Genomic DNA, 20,971 nt, shown 5'->3' on the forward strand with positions numbered 1-20,971 from the left:
TCAGATTGATATATTAAAATCAGTATTGAAACTAAACTGATTTGAACTGACATCGATACTTAAAAAGCCACATTCACAGGACAAAAATGATCTTAAGCAGCATCAGAACAAGTATAAGAGCACAGAGACTAGTATACGCCCATTACACAGATATAAAACCACAAAGTACTATTATTTCATGTTAAAAATCACATTCTATTGTCTAAATAATATGTTTATTATTATGGTATTGGAATCAATATTAAGTATCGAGTCTATTCTCTAGTATCGAAATAGAGTTTGAAATTCTGACATTATTCTCTCCACATTTTTAAACAAACACAAGAGTCTTGATTTTCATTTCACAACAAATAAAATTTATTCAATTCTATATTACAGATATGTACAGGTCATGTAAATATTAAAATAGACATTTTTAGAACTATCGTTCAAAAGGCATTATGTTGAAAAAATAGGTTTTGTTGTGATCTCACATTGAAACTGTAAAAGTATGTCTTGTTTTTTTTGTTTTTTTTTAATTTTATTTTGAAGCCACAACAGACTTTAATGTGCGCGAGACACGTGGACAACATGCACTGCAAAAAAACAACATCTACACAAGTTAGAAATGACAGAAATTTCAGATCTTCGTGTTTATAGGAGTGGTGTTTGATAGTGTTATTCCCAAAGTCAAGTAGATAAACATTTAAATAACTCAAGAATTGCTTTTATTTCTTTTTTTTTAGACATTATAAAACCAATATCTAAACTAAAGACTGATTCAAGCTTATGTAATTAAACCATTTCATTTGCTGTTGTACGCAGAACTAAATTTCTCTTCAGTCAAATAATGTAACTTAATAAAGCACCTTTAGGTAAATATACAACAACACTAAAGGGTTTTGTTCTTCTTCCAATGTGGGTAAAAGAACTGAAATAAGAAAGTATTTCCAACCCACTGAGGTCCTTTAAGTAAAACTATTTTGAAACCTGCTACAGTTTTATAATTAGTCAACTCATCTACAGGGTTCCCATTCTTTTTCACTGACAAAACTTCAAAATTTTTTCATGACCTAAAGTGAATTTTCCATGACTTTACAGCACCTACAGGTTTAGAACTGATCAGACTTTTAGGGCTAAATATGAAACGTTAACTTTCCACTCACTTTATGGTTTGGTATTATAGTTTTTTAACAATCAAAATACTGTCAGTGCATTTATTGTCGTCTCTTTTAAACAAAACGTTCGGAAATAATCATAACAGCCAATGAGAACTTAACAGAACACTGTAGTTGCGTGAAAGATACTAAAATTCAATGACTTTCCCAGGATTTCCATGACTGTGGGAACCCCGAATCTATAATCTGCAAAATAAAAATTCACTTGTCAAAACGGCTCACATTAAGTTGAAAGGTCCGTAATATTTATTATGCAGTACTGAGCTTTTAGTCATGTTATAATGCAGTTACATCTTAAAAAAAAACATACCTGGAGTTGGCTGGAGTGTTTCATTCACACATGTTTGAGTAATCCTGTACCTCTCAAGCTCGAAAACGCTCTGCTCCACCTTGTGATGTCACGGCAAGGTAGTGGTAGTTTTCAAGTTAACAGCTACCGTTACCACCTTGTTTTTAGTGGAGATTTGGAAATTCCAAGGCTGAAATTACCCAAATGATTCTAGTGAAAGTGTATGGAGTTTAAAAATACAGTGGTGCCCTTCCTGCATCACCACATGACATCACAAGGTGGACCAGAGTTTTTTGTTTGTTTGTTTGAGAGAAGAACTTGGCCTAAATATGCAGGATTTGTGAGTTAAATGAGTGAATGAAACAACTGCAGGTACGTTTTTTTGATAAAGAAAAAACATTATAACACAAATATTTAAAAAAAAAACTACGTAATTTGGGCTTTTTTAGATTTTAAACTCAAGTCATTTCAACTCGCGTAGATGTCGTTTTTTTGCAGTGGGAGGAGTGAAACACGGGGGGTAAGAAGCCGAAATAGCTCACGATAAATTCACGTAAGAACAAATAGTCAAAATGCATGCACAGCCTTAAACCTCCGAAAACTTTGAAAACATTTGATCAGCTGTGTATGAACGCTAAACGAAAATTGCCCAAAAACACATGCTTAAAATTCAACAACATTAACATTAACAGCACGGACGTAGGACACCTGATATAAAAACAACTTTGGTCCATTAAAACGAGACGGAACGAGTTTACAATCAAAATATCTATTATTTTGTACAGGTTTAAAACAATAATTACATGGCTATTTACAAATGCACAATTCGTATGTATAAAATAAGTTAAAAAATTAAGAGCACAAGTCTGTACACGACGTATGAACAACGTTTTTTTGAAATATTCAGAGTTTGTGTTGACAAAGAGAAGCACTTGGGGTCTGCGTCGGGGATCTCGTAACGTGTGGTCTCTTTGCGGTCTTACTTCTACAGACCGGACCGTGGACTTTCCAGGATCCTGGGCTTGGGATCGCGGTCTAGTCTGGGTTTAGACCTGGTTTAGAGTCTTAAGTGCCTGGATGTAAGTGCTTCATGTTTCACGGTTTCTCAAATGCACAGAATCTTGCACTAGAAAGACAAAGAAAAATAAATAATTAGTCAAATTAAGTAATAACTCCACACTCATGTTGATTATGTTAAGAAAATAAAACCCCACTAATCCAAAACTGTCTGATTGGATAAAACAGGGTATCCCCACGTTTAACTTCCCCAAATTTAAGACTTTTTAAAGACCTTTTTAAAGACCACTTACATGAAAATTAAGAACCAACATCGCACCCATTATGCGGGCGAAAAAACATCAGATCCAATTCTAATAATGACCAACCAACTACTATATCTAGAATCTAAGGCTTTAATTAAGGAACATTAAATTTAAGACCTTTTTAAGACTTTTAAGACCCTGTGGCTACCCTGTAAAATGTTAATGTGAGTTGCATCCTTGTGGTTGTACGACGCAGGTTGGACTTTTTAATTACATCATCTCATGTTTAAAAGAATTTATAGCTGTTTAACGCTCATAAGGTTTATAACTGTGACAGAAAGTGTGAGAGGATGTGGTAAGAAACTCATAAAACTATAATAAAATCTGGAAGGTGAACCCAAGATGGCGCCAAAACCTGTTCAATCAGCTGAACGGACACGTCACAGCAACATCATGTGAATAGGAAGACCGGTCGTGAGCAGTCGAAACTGTCAGGTATGAAAACAAACTCTTGGTCTGAAAAATGAATCTGATAACATAAAATATCAAAAGACCAAATGAATCTCATTGGACTATGGATTCGTGTTGTTTTTCAGTGGCCTGTGCTCATTGGCGCATGGGAACAAAAATAAATTCTCTCTGCTCCTCTGCTTGTCTGCTAGAGCGAAGCTAGAGCAGGCTCAGAGCAGGCAAGGCCAAGTCTTACAAAGCTAAATTTTAGGCGCTTTGAAGATTTAAATATTTTAAAAAGCTTATATTGTAAAACTAGAAAAGAATTCCTACAAAAAGACCTCTGTGAAAACTGTCGATGCCCTGTCAGCCCAAAAAAATGCATTGTGCTTCTACGGGAGAATTCTTTTTGGGCCCAAGCTCTCAGAAGCTGCAGTACCTGGAGCGGCCACTAGTCTGTGTCGAGCTGGGCCACAGGGGGAATGTCTTATCCAGATTTTATTATAGATCCATGAAGAAACTACAAAAGGCTAAGATGGCGTTAATGGTGTCTGGCAGTTAGAGATACACACCGCTGTTCCCATGTTAGAACAGATTACTCATGATTTACATATTTGGTATAATCTGTTTAGGAAGGTAAGGAAGGTAGAAATCAGCGGTGTGTCTTTCTGAACCCAGAATCGACATCATTTGACAATCCCGTAAACAAGAAGATAAACCCATGAGGTGTTTTTCAAATGAAATGTGAAGTCATCGTCCCAGATGGGGGGGGCAGGGCATTCCCCTTGGATCTTAACTCATAAATGTTCTTCAAATGCCTCTTCGGGATAAATAAAGTAATGCTGATAGATGGATTGTTTAAAAAAAGGCAAATAGAAAAGTCACAGATGTTGAACCCAGTCCGTTAATTGCTTCACTTCACATTGAACTTTCTGACTTTTGTCTAACGTGTCCAGTGATTACACAAACTGAATGATAAACCCTAGAGAGTGTGACTGTTGTGTCGTCGTCGTGTTGTAGTGGTTTAGGGTTAGTTGTACCTTCAGATGGGCGTCAGGTCGAAGTCGTCGTTCACCTCCACCAGGGGGATGTAGAACTCTGGGATCTCAAAGATGCTGGTGGACTTGTACGTGGCCGGGTCCAGCTCCTGCAGTTTGAGCTGCCACTCCAGTCTCTGCACGGCGTTTAGAGCAGCCGCCTCGTGCTGCTGCCGCATCAAGAGACACGTCTGACACACACACATAAAAGAGAGATGAGCCAGGAGGGAAAAGGACCTGCCATTTGGATTATCAACATTATATTTTGTATACCTAACTCTGTATAATTTCACATGCTTTAGTGTTTTCAAACTTATTTCTTTATCATCTTATTACACAAAGAAAATTGGTGTCTTCTGTAACTCTGATGTTGAACCATAAAAAAAAAACTGTCTGGGATTGCTCTCATCCAACAAAATTAAGTAAAAAATGTCTAGGCAACATCACTCAATCTCATTTTTGTTTCATAATTGGTTACTACATTATAGAAGGAATAAAAGGTACAAGTTCTTCACTAAAGGTTAGGGAGGTAACAATAATCAAAATATCATGATATCGTATAAAAGTCTCACAATAATATCGCGGACTGTCACAATATACTGACTTACAAGTTCCTTTGCTAAAATGCATGGTTTTATAGTAGCAACAGCTAATAAACATAGAGAAGAACATATCCCATGATTCATTTCAGCGCAGACAACAAGAAATTATATGTTTTTACTTGAATTCTTGGGATCATGACGGAAATAATTCACACCAAATTCACACCAAAATCTTGTCAAGGTGTTTTAAAAGCAAAAAAGCGTCCTATCTACAATTATCTCAGCCTCTCCAAAATATCGTAATAAATATCGTACCGAGAGAGTTGGATATCGTTATATCCCTACTAAAGGTTCATCAGTGTAATAAGTTCTTCACTGTAGGTTTTTCAAGGTCTGCAAGTGCTAAAATGTTTATACTGTATTTTCGGATTATAAGGCGCATTAAGTGAAACAAACGGACGACACTTTATTTCCTACAAGGAGGACTCAAATATACATTGAGTAATAATGTGTTTAATGCAGCTTTGCACACATTTGTTTACGTTTTACAGAAACGAAACTTAAAACCACATGGGTAATTTGCATAAACTATAAGTGATAACAAAAAAAAAAAAAAAAACAGCTCGCTCCTTGTGCCCTGATGCAGAACACGACTCAGCGGAATACATGTGAAAATCAGTTCAAGGTCAGAAAGCACAACCAGAATTAATACATAAGGTGCACTGTCGATTTTTCAGAAAATTAAGGAATTTTAAGTGTGCCTTATAGTCCGAAAAATATGGTAATACAAAGTAAGTCTGAGCTATATTAAAAAGTTGAGCTGATGGAATAAAGTTGTGTGTATAATATTGATGTGTTACCTTGAGTTTATCAAACTTGTCGTCTACGTCCTGGAGCCACGACATAAACTGCCGAGCATTGAAGCGGTCTCTCACGGACGTCTTTCCGTCGTCAGTCTGAAGGGGAAGAAAAACACAACATTTTATCCTTTGATTCTGCGCGTTATTAGTTTCAATAATGCTGTTTAATAAAGTTACTGACATTTGCACAAACCTGGACGTCTTGGGGCATGTTGTAAACTTCAGCGTCCAACAGAACCGTGCAGGCGCTGAAAGGAAGCGTCTGATTGGCCAAGGTCCGTGCCGCTCGGTAGTGGACTCTGAGGACTTCCTGTTCATTTGAAACGATCAGCTTTTCCTGCAAAAGAAGAAAAGGACATGCGTCAAACAGTCATAAAAACAGTAACATCTACCATTTTACATTATAGCGATTTTTTATGTAAAATCAGCAGTAATTTTAATCTCTTTTACCCTTTCAATGCTGTGTTGAAGTCGTAGTTTCATTCTGACCACCTCCTGCTGTTTGAACATCTCTTTCAGCTGTTCAGGTAACGACGGAGGCGGAGTTATCTGCAGACAGACAAAAGGGAAATATTTATTGTATGTCTTTCCCCCCCTTTTAAAGTATAAGCCCCTTGTTTGTTTAGACACAAACAGAGCATGTGTTTCTCTGTTCAGCTGTCAATCACGCCCTCTGGAATCAGGCAGAGGGGATGTGGTTCCAGACCCACTTGTCTCGGTAAAGTTTTGTCAAAGTGTGTGGGTGTGGGTTCGGGCTGGACAAGAAGAATTTAGTCATTTGCAGTAGTTTGGCAATTAGAAGTTCTGCATTCTTTTGGAGAAGCAGAAAAAGTCTTAGAGTGATTCGCCAATAACTTGAAGATTATTATTTAAGACAGCGATGTCCAAACTTTTTTCATCAAAGCCCACGTATCTAAACACAGATGGAGCAGAGGGCTGATCGACGGCCGTAGATTGGTGCTTAATACAGTGAATAATTGAAATATGTGCATGTTTAACACGTGAGAATGAGCTATCAATTTTTATTCTTGCAAAGATCCTTAAAACCACACACGAAATATTAGCTTTATCAAGGTGGATTTTCAAAAAACACATTTTTAGTTGATGCAAGGTCATTTGGGCCAATTCACCTGGACGCCTGAGGGCAAAAAAAAAATGTGTCTGAGGGTTGCATTTGTTCCACGGGCCATAGTTTGGACACGCCTGATTTAAGAGAAAACTGCTAAAAAAACTATGACAAGAATTGGCCTAAGCCTCTGGTGGTACACAGTGTAATAATGTTTTTATTCATAGTTTAGTCTCCTTTTTGGACTATGTTTAACTCTAATTTAGATCTGATAAAGTCTGGGTTTAGACCTGGTGTGACTCGAAAGGCAAACAGTTTTAGTTGGTACTTTGTGTGAGAAGTTTGGGAACTACTGTGGCTTTGAAAAAGTTTAACACTGCAGCTGTAACTGCACCAACAACACAATCAGGACCAGCAACACAATGTAATAATAATATTTAGCTTTTAATTGTTTATCGATATGGCAACAATCCTAATTTGTCATCATTCTGAAACCTGAGCATGTATCAAATTTCAAAATTTTTTAACACTATAGTTGTTGATTTAAGTTTATGACAAAACAATGAGCAACAATGTATGATTCTGTAAAACTGAAGTTTAGTCTAAACTGTTTATAAGTCCTATTCACACAGGATAAGTACAACATGGGGACTTCTTGTAATTAGCAAATTACCGCCCCACCTCTGTGTTACTTGCAGCACATTTGCACGGTATAAGCGAGGTCCGTAAATTACTCTATTTTACTAACACTGACAGAGAGATCGAAGGAAAAAAGAACACACAAAAAATGATAAAAAAAAGGCTCGAAATTAAAACAAGAAACACTGAGATGCAGATTCACACGGGACTAGTATTACCACCGGACGTCCGTGTTTGATGTAATATAGTAGGTAATTTGCGGTGGAATTTTAACTTTACAAATACAACATGGAGCATTCGCACGGGATTCAGATCTCAGGCATCCTCCACAGTTATTACAAATCACCAAAGGTCCACAGGTAAAACTAATCTCATAAACTCAAATACAATTTTAGGCAATGTTTTGATATATTGTCTGCCCCCATTTACGATTAAATACAATACAGCTCGTCTTGTTTTTTTTTTTATTAAATTTTTTTAATGGTACTCTTTATGTGACGTCTTTGAGTGTTTAGAAGAGTGTTTTAAGTCTATAAATAAAAGATGTGTGTAAAATCCCTCAGTCGTCCAATTTCCAATCCAATTTGTCGAGTGGACAAAAGTTTATTTGGTCGTTTTGCAGCTCACCCAAACTGCTTCTTCAGTTCTGGTCAAAATGCTGTTGTACACTACACTGAGACTACTCTGAAACTAAAAGACCTACTTGTTTACAGTTTCTGTTAGTTAGCTAGGCATATAAATAAAATGTATTATGACATTTAAAGGTCTTATATTACACAAAATTGACTCTTGTTGTTGTAATGTTGTTACCTCCTCAAAAACAAACCTGGAGTTGTGTTTTGTTTCATTCACACACGTTTGAGTAATCTTTTATTATTAGTCTGTCTATATTTCCAAACCTCAAAATGCTCTGGTCCACTTTGTGATGTCATGAAGCGGTAGTGTTCAAGTTAACAGCTATACCTTTACGTCTAATTAAGTATTTTCTGTTTGAGAGAAGAATTCAGGCTAAATATGCAGGTTTGTGTGTTAAACATGTGTGAATGAAACAAAACACAACTTCAGGTCTAGTTTTTGAGGAGGTTACATTATAACACATCAGAAAATAGCGTAATATTGGCCTTCATAATAATACTACGGTAATACTCACAGTGGGTATACAGAGTTTGCTGAGTGGATTTCCGTCGAGGAGGTAGGACCCATTGAACGTGACGTACTCGTCGTAGTACTGCGGCGGCTGGGGGGTCACGCTGCACAGCACTTTACGCTTCTCCTCGATCTTCTTCCTGATGTGCAGAAACTCGTAGTACGGATTCGCTCTCTCGGTTTGATACGGTTCGATCTCCTCCAGCTTCACCGAATCCACCATGGCCGCCAACGACTGCTGCCCCTTGTCTTTGTCCTGCGGGCTGCAGGACGATTGCGACTGCATCGACACTTTAGGCATTTTTCGCTTCCTCGGATGTTGGACGTTGACGTCGATCTCTTCGTCGGAATTTCGGGTTTTCGTTTTGGCGCCGCTGCAAGAATCCGATTCGCCAGATTGAGGGGAGGAGCTACCAGAAGTGTTACTACTACCACTGCTACTACTACTACTACTACGACTGCTAGTACTACTACTGGCACTACTACTACTACTACTACTACTTGTTTCTGCTACATTTTGGGCTAATTGCTGGTCTTCTGGATTCAGTTGCGTATCGGTTTTATCCTCCGTATTTTCCACTTCCATTGGTTCAACGTTGTCCGGTTTAGATTCACCCGAATTGTCACTACTTGACTGCCCCTCCACTTCGGCGACATCTTGTTGTCTCGTATCTTCGCTTGAAATTTCTTTTTTCTCTTCAATATTTACTGCGGCGTCGATGGGCAAGTTTGATTTCTTATTGTCGTTTATATCAACTTCCATGTCTTCTTCTTGAGCATCGCCGCAAAATCCCGGTAAAGACTCGACCGGTGTGGAGCCAGGAATATTCGCCGTACTTGTGGAGGGCATCGGGCTGGCGGTAGCGGTAGTACTTGTGTCCTGATGTTCTGAAGTCGCTTCTGTGTTGTCTTGGTCGTTTTTCTCACCACTTTCTGGCGTTGTGTCTTTTGACTCAGCGACTTCTACTTTGTCTATGTTGACGACAGCCTCTTTTGTCGTCACGGTTGAATTTTCAGCTGTGCCGGCGTCCATCGTTGTAACTTGGTGATCCTTACAATCCACCTTCTCGACTACGCATTGAACATCTTGTACTGTACTAGGCTCACTGGAGGAAATGGATAATTTGGGTTCAGTAGGATCTTTGATATCTTTACTTTGCGAAACGCTTGCATCCAAATTGCTATCCGGAGCTAAACTCGATTGCTGCGTGTCCGTTTGCGTGTTTAAACTTGCATCGCCTTCCACCGGAGCATCTTTAGGTCCCGTCTCTTCTAACATCACGTTGATTTTTGGGATATTTTCAACCATTTTGCTGTCACTCAAAGCTTCCTCATCCAAAATCGCCCGTAGACATGGGGATTCGTGTCTTACTGGTAGCGCTGTCCGAGAAGCATCTAAAATATTGCTGTTATCGTGTATGGACGGCGATCGTGTTGCTTGAATAACTAGCGAGGATTGTAAGAAACCTGGTTGCGAATCGGACGCGTCCAAATTCATATCTGAATCGTATTCGGTGTGTTTTGGGGTTAATATTGTCGCGTGGCTTGAGTCTTCAGAGCTGGCAACTGATACCATGGACACCGATCTGGACATTAAACGATCGCTACTGTCCGGTCTGGGCGATCTCGTTAAACAATTCTCAACGACGGACATAACTTTTGCGCCGATTGACGGTAGATTTTTACCATCTAGTGACACTGTTCTTTGAGTAGTGTTGTCTTTTAGCCCCTTGCCTTCTTGAGTATCTGAGCTTTTCGATCTCATCAACTCCTTACTCAAACACGATTCCGGTTTTGTCCTGTCTTTCAGTTTAGGCTTCACCGAGTCTCCCATGGCCCTTTGCTTTAGTCTTTCTCTTTCCTTCTGCTTCATTTTTTCCATGTGTTTCCGATGCCACTGCTCGATTTCCTGGTCTTTCAAGCTAAGCATTCGCTCAAAACTTGTCTGCATCAGGTCATCGTTCACCAATCGCTTTTCTTTGGGTTTTGAGTCTTTCTGTGGAGCCGGAGACGCCTTGAGTTTAGCCTTATCTGGATCGTTTTCATTCAGTTTAGGTTTGTTCGGTTTGGCCAGTGGTGTGCGCTCTTTGTGTCGGTCTTTATCCCGGTCCTTATGCCTTTCCAAATCACGATCTCGCTCTCGTCTATCGCGATCTTTTTCTGGCGTCCGCACCACATCCTCCTTTGATTTTCCAGATATTAGCTTCCCGCTTTCCGAAATATAACCCCTTTTTTCTTCCAATAGTAACTTTAAATTCGAACTTGAAGAGTTTGACGAATCTTTTGGCCTATCTCTCCTCTTTTTGTCACACTCTTTATCCTTTGAACGCTCAGATTTGCTGTGATCGCTGCTTTTATCTTGCAGTTTGTTTTTCCTTTCCAAACTGCTGCGATCCTTGTCTCTATGCTCTTTATGTTCACCGATGCTTTCCCTATCTGACCTCTTTTCCATCTTATCCTTGCTTTTCCGGCCGTCGTCGTGCCTTTTAATCGACGACGACGATTTTAATTTCTCATTTTCCTTGTAACTTTTGTCCCTCTCTTTCCAGCGTTCCTCCGAATGTTCAGACTTAACCTTTTTGTCTTTATCTGAATGTTTTTTCTCAATTTTCTCACCGTCTTTTGTTATAATTTTCTTTTCAGATTTTTCACGCTTTTCCGATGTTTCTAGCGACTCCGGATCCACAGTTATGGCCCTCTCCTCTACCTCCTCCTTCAAGTTGGCATCCTCTAAACTTCTCCCTGAAGTATGCCCATCGATTTTATCATCTTTTCTGTCTTTTTTCCTGTCTTTTTCCTCTTTGGGCCTCTTTTCCTTGCTTGTCGAATGCTTTCTCTCCTCTCTTATCGACGGCGAATCAGATGATATTTTCAACTCCTCTCCTTCCTTTTTCACCACGTCTTCAGTGTCGTCGCTTTTGAAGAAGTTCTCTTTCCAAAATTCGCGATCGAACTCCAGATTTCGGTGGCCGTCTTTCCTGGCCTCCTTTAGCTTATGTCTGCTGCCTTCGTATTCTCTTCTATGTTTATCTTTTTCTTTATGTTTCAGTTTGTGCTTTTTTACCACCTTTCCCTCCGTGTCAGTTTTCCTAATCGCTCCATCTGAACTGTCTATACTATTTCCTATGCCTCCATCTTTGTTATACGGACTCGAGTGCCCGTCTTCTCCGTCAGCATTGTCTTTTTGTTGGTGTTTGATTTTTTCCTTATGTTTGCAACCTTTACTAGACCCTTCTGTGCAGTAATCTGAATCAGTGTAGTGGTTGTACTTATCAATATTTTCTTGTTTCAATGGCGTTTGCTTGTCCGTCAAACTGTTATTTAATTTCGGCGATTTTATTGACAAGTGGAAGAGATGGACGGAGGAGTCATCTTTGGGGCTAAACGACATTTTAAATGAATCCTCCTCCCGGATCTTTTCTGTAGTTTCCGATACAGTTGCTAGTGACAGTACGAGTGTTTTGCTATTTTCTTTCCCATCTTCCTGGTTTTCCTTATTCCGACTTTTACTTTTCCGCTTGACTTTCCCCAGTTTTTGATCGTCCTTTTTCGATCTAGACTCACTGTTGTGGGTCTCGGAGTTTTGGGAGCAAGTAGGAGAGTTTCTTTTATCAGGAAGACTGTCCATTTCGTCACTGGATGTGTCCGAACTGCAGTGCACGCGGGATGATTTCTGTTTTTTGGATTTGTCGCCTTTCCCGCTCTGTTTGACGTGGTTTCTTTCCTTCTCCTCCTTCTCGCGTTGCCGTAGCTCGCGCCGCAGGATGTGCCGTTCGTTCAGCGCTTTGCTTAGGTCCTCTTCCTCCTCTTCGTCCTTGAATTCGTATTCGTCGAGTCCTTGGACGTTAGAGTTTGAGGATTTGGGTTTTCCGTCCGAGTCCTTTTCAGTGTCCGAGTCGTCCATGTTGTCGTCCACACTCGAAGGGTTCACGGACGGAGGGTCCTCAGAATCTGCACAGAAAAACAAAATGTATTAAAGCAAGGAACATATCAAGCAAAAGCCTATGACAAAAAAGCCATCTGAGGCGTTGTGTATATTAAAACAATTTTTTGTTGGGATTAAAAAAAGTTAAATGCCTTTTATTATTCTAAAGTGATAATGTCATGTACAAAAATACACACTTTTATCTTAAAACCCTACAAAATGCCCCAATCCTTAACACCTTTTTCACTACTGCAGAGTGAATTGCAAAGCTTTTGTTGCTTCTCATCATTTACAAAATTGGATGGCAACAGTATCAGTCGTTTTGTGCCTCATATGATCCAATTATTTTTATTTGAGTAGCAGTTTCTCTAAATACCTTACTCTTGCATTATTACATGCCAAAAAGAAGATCCAAGAAGATTTAAGAAATCTTAATGTCAACTAAGCAAAAAAATAATCGCTGAGTAGACGAGCAGTAAAATAATTGTTAGATGAAGCCCTTTTCTGAAGTGTCATTACGCATCTCTGTATATAACCAAAAAATATTGATTAAAGTTCTACTGTTCAACGTGTAACAGGAGGACTGATGTGATCTGACAGAACAGCATTGACAGAGTACCTGAGGAGCTGTCTTCAGGCTCAGACAGGGCCAGCTCTCCCTTCAGCAGCTGCTCGAGCTCCTGGGAGTCGGCCACGTCCACCGGCCTCTCTCCCCGTTTGTTCGCCTGAAACGCATTTCCACCATGACGCAGCAGCAGCTTCACAATCTGGACACACACACACACACACAAACAAAGGTTAATATTACAATTTACATCATTATATTCTGTAGCTCCCATCCAAAGCGTCACATAATAACTCACATGGCTCTTTCTTAGTTAAAATGTTGAATGCAGCTTTAATGTACACTTGAAGTTAGAAAAACTCAGTGAAACCTAAGCACTAAAGCCAAAATGATCAGGGAAACTTTTACAGATTTGATGTTCTTTAGGTTTTTTTTTTAGGAACACTGTGGATTCTTCGATATTAAGATTTTAATAGCAAGTATCAGTAGTTCCCAAATGAACTTTTCACTTGTGTAAAAATGTGTTTATCTGGGCTATAAAATCATCTGTGACATGTTTGTTTAAATATGCAGCCAAATTTTAGCCTAACGTCTCTTCTATTTCCATTTTTATTCACTAGTCTGCTCTTAATATCTGGAGAAACCCCTTCGATATGCGATATTTTTTGCACCATAGGCTTTTTTAGACTGATATAAATGGGGGTCATAGCCTACAGAACATATTTTTTCGTAACGCTACTTGAAATTGAGCAGCTCATCTGTCCGTCATTGATTTTAGACACATTTCGTGTATTTGTTGAACACCTGTCCGTTTTCAAGGTTCAAAGGTTTGGCAGCAGCCTGAAAAATGAAGTGAGAAGAATTCACAAAATTTTCCTGGCTGCAGGATTTAACATTGTTGTGTGATTTATTTTTGACTTTGATTTAGTAAAACTCTTTTGACACACAACCAAGAGAAGACAAGAGAAGACAAGAGAATAGTATCAGGTTTGCTTGGGTAAAAATGCGGCTTTAAATATTTCAGGGTTCAAGGTGTCCTATTTGAACATAACATTCCCGTATCATAAAAAGTCATTGATAAATCTGTCAAGTCATCTATAACCATCGCCACGATAACAGTGTACATTCTGTGAAAAGGCTTTGCCAAAGACAAATAAGAGACTTTTGTAGGTTTTCAAAAGGCAGTAAATCAACAGGTCTACAGCTGATCCTTTGTCAGTAAAAGCATGTGGTTTGGAGCAGTTACTGGAGGAAGAAACTTTACTACATTTTGTGTTAAAAGTTTGTCTTGTTTGTGTTTACAAAAGTAATACTGAAGACCATTGTGATAATTATTTGGTTTGGTTTATTACCTATTGTGCGTTATATGTTGCATACACTACCAGTTAAAAGTTTGGACACACTTTCTCATTCATTGTTCTTTTTTATCTTTTTGTTTATTACTTTCTACATTTTAGATACAAATGAAAGACATGAATTACTCACCAAAGAAACAAATAGCTGAATCACTCAACATAGTCATTATATTTTAGATACAAATTCCTCAAAGTAGCGACCCTACAAACCCTTCTTTCAATTAGCTTTTGGATGAAGTTACATGAAACTGTTTTCATTTCACAGCTGTGCCTTGTCAAGGTCAAGAAATGCCAAAAGTGACGTGATAAAAGGGTGGCCATTTTAAAAATTCTATTCTAAAACATGAACTCATAGTTTTGATGCCTTTAGTGACCTACACTGTAAATAATCATGGAAATAAAGAAGAAACAGACATGAAAAAGTGTCCAAACTTGCCTGGTAGTGTATGTATGTTTATGTTTTGTTCTGTTACCAACACCGTCCACCAACTTCTGATGTGGTGACTCATAAATAATAGAGATTCTTTTCCACATGGTTTATAAAAGTACATGTATTTTCTCTTACATCCTTGTGCCCGCTGCTGGAGGCGTCGTGCAGCGGCGTGTCATCGTCCAGACCCTGCGTGTTCACTTCAGCTCCGGCCGCGATCAGCACTTTGGCCACGTCGTAATAACCCAGATTACAGGCTTCATGGAGAGGCGTCCAACCTGGCAACACAAACGGCAAGAGATCAGCATTTGAAAGAGCAGGTAGCACGCTTCTATCGAGTATTCTTTGCCTAACACAAAACATATTTAGATCAGAGCTTTTATTGTCTTGAAAATGCTCTATTCGCCGACAACTACTACTGCACATCACACCAGCTTTGTGAAGTTGTAGTGTATTGTATTGTTGGATTTTGGGGTGAGCACTGGACAGACAGGGCCGTGGAGAGATCTCTAGATTACTCAAACATGCATGGATGACATTTAAAACCTCTTCAGGCACGGTTGTGATGAGGGAACAACGTTATAACATGGCAGAAAGCTCCAAAAAGTCAATTTTGCATACAAGATTGAGCTACTAGGACAAAAATGAGAACAAGAATGCTGGTTAATCTGCTTGTGTGTTTTGGACAAATTACTATGTCAATGCTTGATGATTTTCTTGTCTTGATTTTCGAAGTTTCTGTTGGTTAAATCAACAGTTTTGATAAAGCCTGTGCGGCGACTGCTGTTGTGCTTTTGGGCAGATAAACTGAATTGAAATTGAAAAAGAAAATAGGTTTTAATCGGAGAAAGAGAAACGTTAAATCCACCGTGCACTAAAAGCATTTTGTAATTTTGAAATAAATATTCTTTATATTTTATAATTCACCAAAAATCTGATCATTATCTGATTTCTGTAGCCATCAGATTTTGGAAATGTCATGTAAACAGCTATATCTGAAGAGCCTAATCTGATTTTTTCTATCGATCTATACAGGTTTGGACAAGGAAAATTATGCAAAATGGGCAACCTAATGTGGCAAAGACAAAATGCTAAAAACTGAAAAAAATATTAGAAAATTCATCGTACTTTGTCTTCCAAATACAACAGTTAGTCTAAATAAAATCCATTTATTAATTTACACATGTCACCGGGTGTTTTGGATTATCAGACACAATTGGATGGTGTAGATTTGTAATTTTTTTTGGCCAATGTTTACCCATTGTTCAAACAGATGCTGTCCAGACAAGTTTTAAAAGGACCAATGTTACACTGTTTTGTTTTCTAATCAAAGACAAAGCTGGAGTTGTGTTTTGTTTAATTCACACATGTTTAACACACAAATGCTGCAGATTTAGGATGAGTTCTGTGCTCAAACCGAAAACATTATGATCCACTTTATGATGAGATTAAGTGGTGATACAGAAAGTGCTCAACTGTGTTTTAAACTCCACATTTTCACTAGAATCATTTGGATGATTTCAGCTCTGGAATTGCCAATCTCTAGTAAACAAAAAATGTAGCTGTTAACAACTGCTTCGTGAAATCACAAGGGGGAACAGAGCATTTTGAGGTTTGGACATGTACATATCCTAGTAATCCAGGATTATTCAAACACGAATGAAACAAAACACAACTCCAGGTCTGTTTTTGATAAGTTAAGAACGTTCTAACATGCCTTTAAAGCTCACAATAATACATTTTGAGTAATACGGGACTTTTAACACAGTTCTGCCCCTGTAGGCTCCTCTACCTGCGAAGTCCTTCACGTTGACGTCCGCTCCCAGGCTGATGAGCTCTTTGACCTGTTTGGCGTCTCCTCTGATGGCCGCCATGTGCAGCGGCGTCTCTCCGCGCTCGTTCCTCTTGTTCACTTTGTCCTTCTGCCGAGAGGGGGGCACCTTCTTCTGCACCGGGGGAGTCTGCGAGGGGTGGCTGGGCGTCGAGTCTGGAGGAGGATCAAAACACAAGAAATCAACAAACGAAAAGGAATATTACAATAATGATTCAGATAACACATTGATAATAATAATAAAAAAACACAATTCAGGCAGTAGTGCGTCATTTTGAACCTAAAATAATAGTACGGGCAAAGGTTTTGAAGTGGAATATTAAAAGGAGGCCTATTCTCCATCTCTATTCTCTGTCGCTCCTTACAAAACGGCGCGCTGTCTCTTTAAGAAGTCTCTGAATGAACTGTACAGTACAGTTAACCCAGTTCTCATTCAATGCCATTGTTTACAAACTCTGGAGCACGTCAGGACTTGTACTGACACAAAACACAATTACTCAGTGAACTCATCTCCAGGAAGTACAGTTTATTTAGACCAAAAAAAACCCACAGAGCATTAACAGGCTGTGTTGAACTGGTTTTACTGGAAAGTCCAAATTCGCCTTTTCATTTGTATCCACTGATCACTGGTTACAAAATGATGAAGCTTTATAATGTGTTCTCACAATATAAATCAAAAAGCATTTACAAACAATTGAAAAGCCCTGGAATTTATCAATAAATTATATCAAAGATCAATAAAAGAGTATAAAAATTAGAAGGAGGCAATTACAACATTAGATGTGATATTTTATTTTATTGGTTTTATTTAAATGCTAATTGGCATGACAACTAGGGCTGTCGCGGTTCAAGAATTTTCCTTGCAGTAACTTTACGTGCTGCATCGTGGTGTGTGCGGGGCGTGTGTTGTAGCACAGAGGTCCATAATACTACCTGTACAGTGGGGATGTATTTGAAAAATATCTTTATAAAATCTCAGCCAGGCCTAAGTGACAGACACCTGCATATACATGTGTAATGTAGTTTTAAAGGCGAGTTACAAGAATATTTTATTAGGATCCTTCAGTGACACGCAAAGCCCATACACCCACGATAAACCCACACAGAGGCGCCTGTACACACTGTGCGTACCATAAATGTCCCCACTGAATCTAAATGGATGTCCCAAGTTAGGCCTGGAGGAGTGCCACAGTGATTATTGACCCAACTATTCACCAAACCCACAGTTAAGTGGGTTAACCGCGGGTTAACCATTGACTTTTGTATTTACATGTGTTACCTGCACAAAGGGGACAACTTTACTCCTTAACCAATTATCACCAAATGAAAACCGTGAGACGAGAAAAAGGCGCATGGTGTCCTGAATAGTTTTATGACAACTCATTGAAACTACACAAACTACGGCCTGCTGCAGTGGAGTGTCCCTGTATTTGAACCCATTTGCTCAGAGCCACGTAAACATAAATTGGTTCATAGTAGAAAAGTAAAATTCTGCGCGGCGCGAGCATGGAGCCTCATTAAGATGCAAAAAGTGTTTACTGCAGTCAGTGGTGTGACTGATCGTACTGCGGTATTGCAATATTGCGATTACTGCGACAGCCATAATGACAACAGTGACCATTTTCCATCCCTCTGAAACTTATTGACAGCTTTAAGATTAGCTGTGGGCCCCTAAAATCATACCATTTACGTAACAAAAAGGATTAAAATTTTATCTATATATTTATATATGTACATTTACTGCACCACCTGATATCTATATTTGTACAGTAACAAATAAAAACTGTGTCAAATATTTAACAATGGTAAAAACTGCAACCTGAGGAAGAGTTCAAACTTTGGAGTAACACATTTCACAATTTTTCACTATAAATTGTGATTTTTGTTTTATCACCCACTACAAAACTTCAAAAGGCGCTGTATCTGATTTTTTTTTTTTACTATTTAAAAACGCTTTTCTCAAATTTTTCAAGAGATGTTTTGCGATCGTCGTAAATCTAACAACTAGCATGCCAATCACACACACTCCCTGTTTTTCTGTCAGTAGACGCCATTACCTGGGCTGTTGGCGGTCATCTGCATGAGGAGAGCCATCTGCTTCCTCTCGGACAGTGGATACCCAAACAACAGGTTAGAAGACTGCGACTTTCTGCCTCCAGACTCCTTCTTCACTCGCTTCTTATCAGGTCCATCTTTATCTGAAACAAAACCGAGCACAAATCAGCATTTTTAGTTAGAAGAGTTTTATTTCTGTGTGTGAATATACTGGTATTTTGGTGTGAGAGGAGGAGGTTGGTTTTCCTCTTCGCCTTGTATCTGTCGAGATCTCCGTGAACAGATGACAAGCTGAAGTGTCCAAAAAGGGAAACTAAAGCCATGTTTTCACTGAGAGGTGTGGTACAGAGCGGTTTAGTTCATGACACTTTGGGGCATCAATGAAAAGAATCTCAGCTCAGCAAGCACTGTGAAAGTTGCGTTTCTTGAATTTGGATTTCTGGAAGTCAGAGTTTTGAACTTCTGATTATGGTTGCCAATTTGAGGACTTTTGTTCCTAATTTAATCCTAAAATTGGCTGGTTACGACACTAAAACAGCATAATTCTGAAACCTATACAGAGTTTTGTTGTTAGTTTTTTTCTCCTCTATTTTTGAAAATAATAGCTCTTCTAAATAGCTAAACTAAAAAAAAACGTGGAACAGACATGGGCAAAGAGAGCAAGTCACTATGTCTCATAATGGTTAGGCTTGTGTTTATCCAGTGATGTTTAAATGGCAACTCTTAACATTTGTGTGTTCGCTTATGGAAAAATCTCTGTTTAGTTTTACTTGTGTCAGCTCATGTGTGTCTAATGATACAAGGAACTGGGACTAAAACAAACTTGACCAGAGCCTCTTAAACTCTATAAGTGTGTGATGTGAAGTTAAATGTGCACTCACTGTCTCATTGAAGTTGTGTTTTGTTTCACTCACAAATCTTTAAGTCCTGTTCCACCTTGTGATGTCACGTGGTAAATGGACAGAGTGTGTTGTACTGAATAGTAATATTACAGGTAAGACAATAATACAGTGCCCTCCACCCAACCACCCCCAAAAAAAAAAAAAAAAAAAAAGAAATAAAAAAAAGTAAATAAAAATAATGATTAAGTAAATAAAATTGATACAAGTAGTAACAGATAATTTACATAGTATATTTAATTTGATACAAAAATAAATTAATAATAATATTTTTTTATTATTATTATTATTATTATTATTATTATTATTATTATTATTATTATGTAACACTTTATAATAACTACGGCTTATTTAGCCTTAATAAAGCATGAACAAAGACTTAATAATGAACAAAGACTTAAATAGTTACTAAGAGTGACTCATGATTAATTAATTACTACCTTAAATAGCACTTAACTTGCACTTAATTTGCCTGTGCTGTAAATAGTTACTCATAATTATTTCATACTTAATTACTCATGAACTAACCATTTGTGTGTGCATTTGTAAATGCATATTTAAGTACAAATTTGAGCATTTATTAATGATTAGTAAGCTATGAGAGAATGATTTCCTAATAATGCAATGCAATGATAATTCAGGCAGCTACTATCTGTAAGTTAAGTTTTTTTGAGAGCTTTTCTAAAGTAGGGACGCTGTGTTTTTAAAGTCCATGCACCTCCTTCACTAGAATAATTTGCATAATTTCAGCCCTAGAATTCACAATCCAGACAATTCTACAGAACTAAAACGGTAAAAGGTCGCTGTTAACTTGAAAACTACCACTCTACACTGACATCACAAGGTGGAACAGGGCATTTTGAGCTTCGGAGATACAGACAGACTAATAATAAAGCATTACTGAAACATGTGAATGAAACAAAACACAACTGCAGGTATGTTTTAGAAGAGGCAACATTATAAAATGACTTAAAGCTCATAGGAAATAATTTTGTGTTGTGTAATAGAGGATCTTCAATGCCATACTGTGGAACATTTCAGAGAAAGCAATGGCATTTCCATAGGTACAGGTAGAAATTTCGAACAAGCTTCACGACAATTTGAAGTTGTTAATTGACTTGTCCCGTACCAAACCTCCTCAGTGGAAACCTCATTCTCAGAAGCCAGCCAAGTACAAAATTAAACTAGACTTTTCGGGACGGTCCATCTACCCCTCCCCAACTCAGTGTCAGCGTTTAAAAACAAAAACAACCAAAACACATGCTTGAGCTAGGACGAGGGGCAGCGGATGCAAAGGGCGGGGGGCGATATAAGGGGGGTATATATATATATCAAAAAACACACGTGCAAAAGTGCCTACCATCTCCGTTAGGACAGTAGGGGTGTACTGTTTAGCACTGTGGGGTGTGGGTGGTTTAAACAGGGCGGGGCGCAGAGAGGGGGTTACCTGAGTACATCCTCCA

General features: G+C 38.5%; 1 protein-coding gene across 3 annotated transcripts in view; it reads right to left on the reverse strand.

Annotated features, from left to right (window-relative positions):
* Nucleotides 1–333: 333 nt before the first annotated feature.
* Nucleotides 334–20,971, reverse strand: part of ankrd12 (ankyrin repeat domain 12) — a 69,177-nt gene continuing 48,539 nt past the window's right edge. For 2 of the 3 annotated variants that reach the window (XM_020940999.2, XM_055151907.1), the window contains exons 4-13: nt 18,612–18,752; nt 16,516–16,710; nt 14,859–15,001; nt 12,993–13,140; nt 8,453–12,399; nt 6,048–6,146; nt 5,779–5,934; nt 5,598–5,693; nt 4,199–4,386; nt 334–2,572 (exon numbers count right to left, since the gene is read on the reverse strand). In XM_020940999.2, the coding sequence (XP_020796658.2) occupies nt 4,201–4,386; nt 5,598–5,693; nt 5,779–5,934; nt 6,048–6,146; nt 8,453–12,399; nt 12,993–13,140; nt 14,859–15,001; nt 16,516–16,710; nt 18,612–18,752 (5,111 nt within the window). In that variant the 3' untranslated portion in view covers nt 334–2,572; nt 4,199–4,200. The remainder of the gene's footprint in view (nt 2,573–4,198; nt 4,387–5,597; nt 5,694–5,778; nt 5,935–6,047; nt 6,147–8,452; nt 12,400–12,992; nt 13,141–14,858; nt 15,002–16,515; nt 16,711–18,611; nt 18,753–20,971) is intronic. The other variant, XM_020941001.2, reaches the window with a different exon arrangement.

This window comes from Boleophthalmus pectinirostris, unplaced genomic scaffold (assembly GCF_026225935.1).
Source record: "Boleophthalmus pectinirostris isolate CB_2022bp ecotype Guang Dong unplaced genomic scaffold, ASM2622593v1 HiC_scaffold_16, whole genome shotgun sequence".
In the NCBI taxonomy this organism is placed as follows: Eukaryota; Metazoa; Chordata; class Actinopteri; order Gobiiformes; family Gobiidae; genus Boleophthalmus; species Boleophthalmus pectinirostris.